The sequence below is a fragment of the Ictidomys tridecemlineatus genome, chromosome 4, assembly GCF_052094955.1.
Source record: "Ictidomys tridecemlineatus isolate mIctTri1 chromosome 4, mIctTri1.hap1, whole genome shotgun sequence".
In the NCBI taxonomy this organism is placed as follows: Eukaryota; Metazoa; Chordata; class Mammalia; order Rodentia; family Sciuridae; genus Ictidomys; species Ictidomys tridecemlineatus.
In genome coordinates this window covers 95,749,725-95,762,395 of record NC_135480.1, presented here as the reverse complement: position 1 = coordinate 95,762,395, position 12,671 = coordinate 95,749,725, and the positions used below count along the sequence as shown (strand labels likewise).

Below are 12,671 nucleotides of genomic sequence, written 5' to 3'. Positions count from 1 at the left end.
GCTTGAGCATTTGTATTTCTTTTTGGAGAAAGTGTTCAAATCCTTTGCCATTTAATTAGATTATATGTCTTCTTCTGTTGAGTTACAAATGTTCTTTTATATTCTGGATAGTAGGCCCTTACAGATACATGATTTGCAAATACCATCTCCCATGTTTTAAGTTCTCTTTTTCACTCATAGTACCCTTGGAAGTACAAAACCTTTTAGTTTTGATAAAGTTAAATTTACCTATTTTATTTTCTTTGCTTATTTTTGCTTTAGGCATCATACCTAATAAACCACTGCCTAAACTAAGGTCATGAAAATTTACATCTACAATTTTTTCTAAGAATTTTGTAGCTTCACACTTAGTTCCTTGATTCATCTGGAATTAATTTTTAACAGCATAAGGCAGGGGTCCAGCTTCATTCTTTTGCATGTGGAAGTCCAGTTGTCCCAAGACCATCTTTGCTAAGTGCTTCTCTGTGTTTATTTTAGGGCATGCCTTAGACCAGGTGGGCACCTGGTCAGGTGGGCAGTTTACAACTCTGCTTTAACCTTCACCTCCTGCCTGTCAAAGCTTCAAGTTCAGCCAAATGGGAGAGACCTTTCTTGGGTATTTCCCGGGCATGTTCGTAGCCCCACACAAGCACGTGGCTTTCAGGATTCCCAAGAATTTGTTTGAACTTTTTAAAGCCCACTGTGGACTTCTCATCCTCTCGTCTTTTCTTTTGATTTTTGCTCAGTCTCTTGTTCGTCCCAATGGAATCATTGCCTCAGGAAGTGGCAAATGTTTAAAAATGCCTGCTGATTTTTTTCATGTTTTTATTAGCATATTATATTTTTGCATACTATTTTGGTTCATTCTGACGTAATCATATTGATTTTTTTTTTTTTTACAAAAATCATAGTGATAAGACTGTTCACACAGAGAAAGTTCTGAGTCAGGTGAAATAAAGACAAACTCAGAATTCAACTTTATAAAGCAACTTCCAAATACTGAGACATAGTGGCAGTTCTCTATGATGAGAGATTTTTGGAAAGCTCCAAGCCCATGCTGTCCCCTTCCCTTGGCTGCTATTTTGCTGGTCTTCACAGTTACCATAGGTATAAGGTTGTTTGCTTACAAGGCCCCCATGGAGATGGGGCCAGGGAGTAGAACGAGGCAGGTTAAAATGCCTCAAGGCTTACTGTTCTTGGTGATATCCAACCACTTTTTTAAAATGAATATTTGTAGATTGTTGCAGGACTTTTGTTTAATTTCCAGAGTTCTAAAAAAGTTGATCGTGGCCAGTGTTCCTATAGTTTTATGGAGGAATGGCTTTATCAGAGGTCCTCAATCTATTACTTTAAGTTCTTCTCTCGAAGGAACACTTTATAAATATTACCTTGATTCAATCCTACATTCTGGGGGAATTTTTGTTTTGTTTTGTTTGTTTATACTCACAAAGTACCCTATTTCTTTCCTCTTTTTTCCTTCAGTGAGTAAATTATAAAATTCAGAGGGGAGATGTGGAAAAAAATCCTATTTCCTGATTTTTTTTTCTTTAATAGTTTCCTTGTATTATGGCACTATGGACCAAAGTGTCAGGAACAAGGTGGACCTAAGCTGTTTCCTTCCAAAGAAATAAAGAAAAATCTATATTCAGTCTTTCTGGCTCTGTACCAGTCACGAAATGAACTCGAGATTGGAGACATTTCAATTAAGGAGGATTGGAAAAGGATGTGTAATAACTCAACAAAAGAGGGCTCCTGCACCCAGATTTCTTGCAGGAGAAAGAACAGAGCTTTTAAACAGACCAAGTATGTGGTAATTACTTGTGTGAATTTCCCTCCGTTGGTGTTGAACACTTCTCAACTGCTTTCCCCAAATAGCAGATGCTGAGATGAGTGAGAGCAAAATGAAACTCTAAGTTGAACATTTCCCTTTCTTGAGCAAAACTGGAGTAAGTAGGTAAAGGATCATTAGGGACAGGTGACTAGCAACTGGTGATTCATCATTGCTAGTGAGGTCTTGAACCAAATTCCAGAAGGCAGTGTGCTTCCAGGAGGGGTGGGACAAAGATTTGCATGTCTGACCTCATGCAGAAGCTCAGCCCCAGAGAATATAAACAGGGGAGCGGTCTTTGTCAGCCTCACCAGTGCCAGGCTCAGCCACTTCCAAACACAGCAAGGCCATGGCAGTCCCCCGATCCATGTTGCTACAACTGGGGCTGTCTCTGTGCTGTGCACTATACTTTTCTTCTGCCAGCCCTACACAATACAAAGACAACTGCATGGTCTTTGACACATCCGTCATCACCAACAACTCCAACATCACAGTCACCCCAGACGTCTTTGAGAACAACATAAACTACACAGGTGAGTAAAAGCCATTCTTTCTGCTGTCCCTTGTTCTCTGAGGGGTATGAGTCACAGGTTCAGAGCACACCCCTCCTTGTCTGCTTTCAGTTACGCAAAACATATGCTTTTAAGTTGGTCGGGAAGTGAGGGAAGAAAGAGAAAGAACAAAACTATGTGAGAAAGTGGACCAAGGGGACTATTTCTGCTGGTTCCCTGGACCACAGAGGCATGGCAGTCCAAGGCCCAGATTAACTAAGCCCAGCAAAAGCACACCTGGCACAAATTCTCTGACAAATAATAATGGGCATTTTTATCATTTTAAGGGCCATAACTGCGTTTGTTGCGGTATATAGTCTTTTTTTACATCCATTTGACAAAACAGTGACGCAGTGATGATCATACAATTCCAGGAGGCCTCATTTGCACTTAACCTAATGGGCAAAAAAATCTTACCAACTAGACAGATGGGGAAAACATCACCATCCCACTTTATATGTGAGAAACTCGGAGCTGAAAGAGGTTAAATGCTGTGCTCAGGGTCTCACTGCTAGCCGGTGGCAGAACCAGCTCTTGATTCTTGGTCTTTCTATTCTTAATCCAATGTTTTCCTTAGAAGTGTCTAAGAAAGTATTTTATAAATCCCCTTTGGGGAATCAGTCAAACTCAGAAGTCAAGGAACATGCTGTCTGTCCTGGATTGAACCTAGTAACCCCAGTACCACACACACACACACAAAAAGAATGTGGGTTCTAATTAGTTTCATGAGGCAGCAACAATGTTTGACATGATGCTTTATATGTAAGAATGTATTTAGTCCACAGACTGAGGCACAAATGCTAAGTGACTTCCTCAGGCCACAGGAAATGTGGAGCTGGGATATGAACCAGAGACCTGACCCTGACTGCACATCTCTTAATCACAGAAAGGAGAGCCAACACTCTTTACTACGTGCTGGGTACTATCTAAGGGATATTATTGTCCCATGAGAATGGAGGCACAGAGAAGTTCAAAATTTCCCTAAGGTCACTAGAACGTAACAGAGCTAATATTTGATCCTAAATAACAAGATCTGTCTAGCTTCAGATCCAGTCTTCTTATCCCCTATGCTATCCCGCCTCTCTTAAAAGTCGAGCCACATCTTGCAGAGAACTCCGGGGTGACAGCTGCACTCACAGTCTCCAGATTCTTGACCTCAGCAGGTGAACAACCATGGCATGCCTTCACACACTCAGCCTAGCTTATCTGTTCTTTCTACTCTTTCCTGGGGACTGCCACTAAGTGCTTGAGTTGTGATGGGGCTAACTAGGTCCCACTCCCTCAGGCAGTGGATCTCATTCTAGCATGGCAGGGAGGATAGTATAATATAATGAGTACCAAGTAAGTATGTGCATGAATCAAGGATTCATAGGCATTGTGGCAAGAAGGCCCAGCAGGGCCCTGATGTCATATGCCGTCCCATGGGGTGAAGGATTTTGTTAGTGAAGTAGGAAAATGAGAAGCTTATCATGTGAAGACCCTGTGGAGACATGGCAGATTTCTGAAAGGAGGGCAACAGGAAGACAAGGTGATCCACTGGGGGGAAAGGCAATCACAGTGTTTACAGAGGCACCAGCAGGAGCCAGGAAAAGGGAAGGGGGAAAAGAATGAGAGTTCTTTGAATGTTTTCCCATCTGTGCATATTATCAGATTCCATCTCAGAAGGGACAAGTGAGGTCTCTGTGGTAATCTAACTCATGATGAGAATACTTTTAAGTTGAAGATCAAAATCCTCTACCCACCGGGATAAGAAGAGCCAGATTCCACACCCACAACTACCCAGCAGGCTCTGTGGCTGCCTTTGTAGATCATCACTGCCAGGACTCAGGGCTTCCAGGGACTTTGAGTAAATGTCCACCCAAGCCAACTGCCTTTCCTTATTTTGGTTTCAGAATTCTTTTACGTTTGACCATTGTGTCGACATTAGTAAGACAAGTATAAATGACTTGGCAGATACCAAGAAACAGTCACAGCTCAGGCAATATCTTAGAACAGGTTCCCTGGGTCTGTTTTGATTTTAGGAAAGAAAAATCCTTAATACAGTGGCATTTACTCTGAGCCTTTGCTGGGTCAGCATCTGCCTCTATTTTTTTTTTCCTCTTTGGGCAAGAGGGATATGATTTGCTGGCCTTTCTTTCTTAACTTGCAGTTTAAAGTACCACATCAGATGGACAACTTCTAAAATCCATCAGCAAGCAGTTATTTTTTTGCCTTCCAGGTGCCCAGAACTGGGATCGCCAGATACTGACATAGATGAAAACTCAAAGTGTAATTTAGTTCTCAACTTTACAGTAAAAGATGTAAATGTTTCAGGTGTGAGAGGAAAAGTGGGCTAAATTGGTCCAGAGAAGGGACATGGGCAGGATGTTGGAGTGGAAGAGGGGATGGGAAGAAGGGAAGGATTCCAGACAGCAGCCAGACATGAATGAAGGCCAGGGCCAGGGATGGGCCCGGAGTGGGCTAGGTACATTTGCAGAAAGGGGAGAAATTATTCCTAGAGCAGAATACAAAGAGCAGAATGAAGCTTGGTTTTAGGGTCCTGAAAACCATGTGCTGGGTATTATTATTGACCAGACAGAAGCAGAAATATTTAAAAAAAAAAAAAAGCAGGAATGTTTCAATGCTTTAGAAGGAGGAACACTTGGACAGATATGTGTCCTGGTGCACAGGTTGTGGGAGAAAGTCTGGTCTGGCCACAGTGTTGTAAGGCAGCCTGAGGGAGAAAAGCTTGAGGCCAGAAATCCAGGGATACAGGTGCCTAGGAAGGGAGAAAAGAGGGTTTAATCCAGAGTGAAAGGGGGAAAGTAGAAAGAACAGGCAAGAACACATTCTTAGAGAACCAACAGAGTTAATGACTATCTGAATGATATCATCATGCGTCACCTTCCGCCATGATGTAGGACAAATGTTAGGGCTCCCTGAGCAAGTCGGGGCTGGTGGAATTGGATCAGCTGATTTTGATTGGCAAAGCAAACAACTAGCCAAGAGAAATGTAGTGTGCTAAAAATAATCACATCTGCAATTTATTTAACATCCACAAGGTGTTAGATTTTAACATTCTTCTCTTTAATCTTTCCAGGAACCTCTCTAGATAGGTATCATGATCCCAGATAATGAGGGGTAATGTCCTTATCCCCAAACCCAGAACAGGTGTAAAGTGGCCATTCAAGAAATGGGTGTAGTGTGGATGAACACTAAGAAACCAAGGCTCAAAGGTGACACAGCCTGCTGCTGAGTTTTAGAGCTAGAATTCCGTTCAGGACTGTTTGAGCTACATGATCCACTTTCTTTATTCTGTGATGAAGTCTTTGAAGGCATTCAGGTGGTGAGAGATCCCTGCAGACAACATCAGCCTAATACTGAGAATTCATTCATGAGCCATCTTCTAAGGGAGGAAATGGAGAGATTGAAATATTCTCTTCAAATTTTCTCCCCCCAATACATATCAGAATGCTGAAATTAACAAGTATCAGCAAGGTCCCTGTAAGTAAATGCCAGGCTGGGTCACAAGGGAAGACTCATCTGAGCAGAGAATAAGCCTAAGGAGTTATTTGACAGGTATTTAGTTTAGGTCTCTGTTGTCTCAGAGCCAAACCCCCCCCCCCCGCCGAACCTCACCCCTTTCCCATACCTTCAACATCGGAGCCCAAGAGCATCAGCACTCCTGGGATGTACTTTGCTTTTACTTAGCAACAGTATTATGTTCCTGGAGCACATCTCAAGAGCCCACCTGACACTATCACATCCATTAACCGTCCTCACACTCCCCTGGAGGAGGCCAAGCCAGCCCAGCTCAGAAAGGTTTGGAAATTTATTCCTAGGATCCCACCCCCTCTGTAGCAAACCAAGGCTAGAGGACAGGTCTTTTAATCACCTTTCACTGTAGAAAATTTGGAAACACACCAAAAAAAAAAAAAAAGCACTAAGAAAATTAAAATCATCTAATCACTACCAAGAAGTCACCACAGTTAACATCTCAATGTATTTCCTTCCAGACATTCTTCAACTTTTTCAAAAACAGTACCATGCTTTATGTACCCATTCTCTTTTTTTTATTTCTTTTTATTCTACTCATGTACTTATTTATTCTTATGTGGTGTTGAGAATCGAACCCAGTGCCTCACACATTCTAGGCAAGCGCACTACCACTGAGCCACAACCCAGTCCATCTATGTACCCAAGTGTCTTTCCTCACACTTATTTTGATTTCGTGCCCCATGCCCTGGCCCACACTGCAGGTGTCTGATGGCTTTCTCACTCTTTTCTCCTAGTATGGGTTCCTGTGAACGACAACCACAGTGCTGTGGTCCTGCAGGCCTTTGACAAGAACAACCACTCAGTGGGCTTCTGGCAAGACGCAGATGAGGACTGCAATGGCAGCGGCCTGTATCACGTGACCAGCTTCAAGCACCCACTCCTCAAGGCAAACTGGATAGTCTCTGGTTCTGAAGATTTAACTGAAGTTGAGCTGCAGTAAGTACTTGTCTCATTTTGCTTTGGGTTTTTAGACTTTTATTTGGGTCTTTGCAGTTTTACATTGACCCAGAAGATTAAAGCACAATCTGGATGCAACGCAGAGAAACCAGAAGTGGTGCTTCTTTTCTGCTTACCATTCTCTGCCTTGCCTTTCACCTCACGCATGCATGTGCATACATACACACACACACATACCACCACCACCACCACCACACCAGTTATGTTCCACATAAACAGAGAAAACTGGGCACCATTTTTCTTTCAGATTCTCTATATGCAAACTAGAGAATCACTATTTAAAACACAGATTCATTTTGGAAACGGCTTAGTAACAGGAAGGTGGTGATTGTGTAATAGAACAGGTTTCCCACTGTCACAGAAAATGGATGCCATCAGATTCTGAGGTGAGGCTACTTAAAGCTAGCATGACATTTGAACAACAAACCTTCCTCCCAGCTCTGGATTTGATATGAGCTTTACCTTAGGAACCAAGTGCTGGGATGTGTTTGTGTTCTCATGCTGTCATTTTGTACTGAAAGGGCAGGCCTGACTACCAGGCTATGTCCACTGTGAACAGCCCAGTTTCTGGCAGCTGGTGACCCTGATGGTGAGTCTGTTGGGCTGTTTTGCTCTCTCCAGTCATGCTCTGGCCTGGTCTGACTTAATTGGTTTCGGAGGAGGACTACAATGCCCACAGAGTGACATACAGGAGCAGAAGCCCAAGGGAACTGCTACTGTTCAGCCTCACAATGACAGCAGTTGCTTAGAAGCCAGCCAAGCCTAATTAGAATAAGAACTTTCCTCCCATCTCACCTCATTAAAGCCTCCACACCCCGTGCAACAACAGAAAAAGGACCAAAATGACAATCTGCAAGAGAAACAGCACAATCCCACTGACAGCCTGGTCTAAAACCCCTCTAACTCACACACCCACTAGAACACGCCAGCCTCTGCTCATTCACAATGTACACGCTACTCTCATGGCCTTGATGGGCAAGACTGACTCTAAGGGAGGGAAAGACAGGACATAGGTGACTCCACTGTGGTGGGCACTGAGCTGAGTAGGGCAGAAAGGGAATGTGAGGAGGTCCCAGCCTGTGGAAGTTCACTGTGAGGTCAGAGAGACAAAGTCCAGACACCTCAGCATCCCCTGTATTTCTCCCCTGATGGAGATCTGTCTGGGTTAGGAACAGGGAGAAATGACTTCATAGAAAAAGTTACTATTGAGCCTATAGACAGGTACAGCCAGGAGACATGTCACCAGGTGTTATAGACAGAGCAACTGTCTTGAACAAAGATGAGAGACTTGTACTAGCCTGTGAGGAATTCAGCCTGGTGAAGCTGGTGGGGATGGGGAATGGGAAAGGCTGTCTGGAAGTAAGACCTTGAAGGATACTAGTCAAGACAACATAGAGCAGACCGATATTGAATGATCTGCTAATTGTGTCATGGAGAAAGTCAGCACAAAAGAGGTGAAGAGGGTGGGGTGCCCAGGAAAGGCAGAGATGTGAGCTGAACTTGTGTATCCTGCAGCTGAGATCCTCACCATCTGTCTCACTAATTTTCCCTCCACAGAGTCTTCACTGTCAATTTCAACCGGACGGCTACAGTTTCTTCTCTGAAACTAGGAGGAAAAGGTGAGTTCCTCTGAGGCCCATTTGCATTTTTAGCAGTATACTCAATTGGCCAGGAAAATTACTTTTGGGGGGGGGGGACTAGGAAAAAAAGGCACTGCTTATTATGTATTACCCAGATATCAGTTGAGTATCCCAGTATCTAGGAACCTCTATAAGATTTGCTCAAACTCTTATCTCATGCCCTTTGGAAAATAAAGCCCTCACCAAGATCTCTATAAATTCCTAAAGGCCTTATTGTCTCCTAGTTACTGTGACTCCAAACTCCTAATAGGATCTGTTTTTATCCAATATTACATAGACATCTATATGAAAATCAGCATCCTTTTCCATTTTCACAGAGAATCTCCTCCCACACAGAGCCTTCATTGGGTAAACAATTGCCCAAAGAATGTCAAATGGGGGTGAGGATGGGAGTGGAGAGTTATACCAAAAAAAGTTGATACTATAGAAATATTGATAATTTTTCTGGATGCAGTGGTACATGTCTATAATTCCAGTAACTCAGGAGGCTGAGTGAGGCAAGAGGATCTACATTTAGAAGGCAGACAGCAATTTGGGGAGACCCTTATCAATTTAGCAAGACTCAACCTTACTCCTTCCTGAGATTCCTCACCTATCTTCTCCCTTCTCCGTCCCCTTCCTTTTCTCTTGCCTCCTTGTACTTTTAACTCCCAATAGGGACTTAAACTCAAGAAAGGAAGTTCAGAAAACATGCAACTTGCCTAAGATGACACAGAAAATCTAGAGCAAAATAAGATCTTCCATTCTACATTTTATACTGTTTTTCACTTTTCTCACATTTACATTAAAACTAAAAAAAAAAAGATAATCTTGTCCGATGAAATGTTTAAACATAAGATTCACCCAAGAATGAGAAACATTAGTCTTTCTCAGTGTCCAGACAACAGGACTTCCTCAGGAGCCCAGAGCACTGAAAGACATCCAGCATGCTGCCTATTTTCCTGCCAGTCATGCATTGCAAAATGTGCTCAAAGGGAATAATTATTTCCAACAACAAATTTTAAAGTGATTATGCCTAATGAAACTATTATATGAAAGTCTTCACTGTTTCCTTGGTGGCTTTTCCTCTATGAGAGAACTGGGATGTTATTTTCTTCCTTGAGGACATTTTTGAGATGAATACTTATGTAAATGCTAAGAAGGGGAGGGGAAGTTTGTTTCTAATTAGGCCCCCCTAGCTTTATGTTAATAAAAATCCAGTTTAAAAAAAAAAAAAGAAAAGGAAAAAGAAAGTGGTTATGTTCCAACTCTTTGGCTCCACAGAATGCCAGAGAATATTTGTCCTAGGGAAATGTTAAATGAGATAAGTCAATGCCACCAAACTGGAAAGCACACCCCACGCTGGTGGAAGACTGCCTTGGCCTGGGTGAATTATTGGACATTGCCCTTCCTCCTCATCCTGTAGTTCCCTCTATGGTCCACTCAAACCCTACTACTGCCAAGTTCTAATTTTTCTAGGATCAGACAAGCCCCCAGGACTACAAGTCTGGCTTTCTCTGCAAGACAACCTCAGAGAACCAATGCCTGGTCATGTCCCTGCATGTGAAAATGACCAGAGTTTCACAAACCAGAGCCAGGGGTTTCCATTAGTTTTAAAGCTGTTAAAGGTCTAAATGATATCAACTTCTCTCAAGTTCTTGACATTAGCAAGAAGAATAAAGGTCTGCCACTCTGGATCATATTTGCCCTGATTAATCGAATATTAAAGACATAAAGATATCTGAGGGCAGACTACCCGCCCCAACAATAAATTCAGCAGTCATATTTATTCAGTAGGTCTCCCCCTCACCTTGCAGGGCTGTGCACACCTCAGGGTGGAGGCTTATTTTTGTACTTAACACTCTACCCCCAGCTGTGCCCTCCTCTGCACATACCTGGCACTAGAGAGTGTTGACTGCATTTTACTCATGAACTCTGGTGTCAGGTGAGCTTCTTTTTTCTGGTGCCCACCCACCATGCAGCAGAGGTTCTGAGCTCATCAGTTTTGTTTGTTTGTTTGTTTTCCAGTGACAGCCACACCCTGGACCTCCAACCACATGAACAGCCTGACCACAATCCCGACCATAACCAAGACCACAGCCAAGACCACAACCAATACCACCACCAACACTACAAACATGACTACAACCATGACTACATCCAGGACCACATCCAGGACCACATCCCTAGCCACAACGAAAAGCTTGGCCGTCAGAGCACTCAGCAGTCCCATTGCAGGTGCCATCCACATCCTGCTTGTTTTTCTCACCAGCAAACTCCTCTTCTAAAGCACACAGTGATTGCTCCACCTGCAGCGCATCCCTCCATGCTCAGCTCCCATGCCTGCCACGGCTGGACTGTGTGAGTGAAGGCTCCACATTCTCCAGCGTGCACCCCGCTGCCTCTGCCTCAGACCACAGACCTAGGGCACTCTCTGGTGTATCTGTGTCACACAGATGTTCAACTGGGTCTTTCAGGACACAAATTATGCTTTTTGTAAATATTTAGACCTCCTCTGACTATCACTGGAGTTCTGCCTCTCAGTTTAACACGTTGACAGCCAACCTGAGCTTTTGTTCATTACCAAAGGATTCCTTTGCCCTCCCCCCCACACCCACCCCAGTTTCTGGGGGAAGAACCCTTTCTTCTTTTTAAGACAATCTCAGATTTCTGATCAAACCTGCTCAGGTAACTCATGGATGAAAGGGAAAGGAGAAATAGTCCTGAAGCTACTGGCTGCTTCCATTCTTATTCACACCAGTAGCTTTTGAAGGGCAAGAGAATAAGAAGATACAATGTCTGAACAGGAAAAAAAAATGACAGGAAAAATTATGTCAAAAAAGGCATTTTTTTCCTGTCACACCAAGTAAATGATACTCCAAATAAACGTGATGAATGTGTTAAATTCAAAGATAAGTCTTTAATGAATGATTAATATAAAAAAAACAGAAAATTCTAGTTTTATTCATTTATGTATTAAAAAACTTATGGAATGAGTGTGTGTATGTCTTCAAGGTCAAACCTAAGGATAAATTTATCTTGGTTTTCATTTTCCCAAGTACAAACTTGTCATTTTCCTCTTAGTAGTTTTCCACTAAAAAAAAAGGGGGTGGTGGGGAGCAAAATACAATATTTATACTACAATATAAAACAACAACAACAAAACCCATGGCATTTCCAGTAACAAGCTTAAAATAAGCAGCAAAGTTTTCTTTTAATAAATATGCTAAGTTCCAGGGTGACAGCACTCTCTCCTGATCCCTAAAATCATGTGCCTTGTGCAAGTTTGGACTCCATGTTTCCCTCTCCTCCTTAGAACATTCCGATGATATTTCTTACCACTCCCTGTTGTTTGGGACTGAAGAAAGCCCCACTGCAAATACTCAAGTCTGCTTATTCATTAAGGCTTGGCTTCATGAGTAACCTGCCACAGAGACAGGTTGGCTGTGATTCTTTTCTAGTGTCCAAAAAGGTCACTAAACAATTAATTTTCCCATCCAAAAATTTCCATCTACTAATTTAGGGGCTGGGAAAAGTGGTGTGCTCCTAAGCTCTTCAGAGGTAATGCTCCTGAATTTGGTGCCACACCAACCTGAGGGAGAAGTAACAATGGTTCCTGCAAAAGGCTGAGCAATTTTATGGGATGAGGAAGAGCCCATAAATATCCATTTGTCAACATTTCTCTTACACTTCATGATTGTTAATATTTAACACCATAAGAAATATACTAGTTTTTGTACTATAAAATTTCCTGCTTCGGTAAATATTTCAACCCTCTCCCCTTAGAAAATATATAAAAAGAATTTTACCACACTGTAGTCCATATGTAGAACACTTTTCTGATCTCGACAATGGCCAGCCCCAAATGCTTCAGGTTCAATTATCAACAAATATATATGGAGCATCTACTACCTGCTACATATTGTTCTAGGCTCTTGCATAAGGCGAAGATCCCTTCCCCAATGGATCCCAGCCTCAAACTTTCCTCATAAAATTTTCAATTCTTAAACATCTTCTATGTACAAATGCTGTTAGGTGCTTTTACATATGCCCCAGGTAATATCCTCACACAAACACACTTACCTGATGATTATCGATATTTTTAAAGATTAAAAAAAACTGAAGTTCAGAGAAGTCATGTAAGTGGCCTCAATCACAGGGCTGGAAAAAGTCAGAATAGGAATATAGACCTTCAAAACC

At 42.4% G+C, this 12,671-nt stretch overlaps 1 protein-coding gene across 1 annotated transcript; it reads left to right on the top strand.

The window, feature by feature from the left end:
• The first annotated feature begins 2,088 nt into the window (after window positions 1-2,088).
• On the top strand, window positions 2,089-11,376 carry Plet1 (placenta expressed transcript 1). Its single transcript, XM_078046994.1, has 4 exons — window positions 2,089-2,340; window positions 6,630-6,831; window positions 8,410-8,471; window positions 10,500-11,376. The coding sequence occupies exons 1-4, from the start codon at window positions 2,157-2,159 to the stop codon at window positions 10,757-10,759; spliced, it is 708 nt and encodes a 235-aa protein (XP_077903120.1). The 5' UTR covers window positions 2,089-2,156; the 3' UTR covers window positions 10,760-11,376.
• Window positions 11,377-12,671: the final 1,295 nt, after the last annotated feature.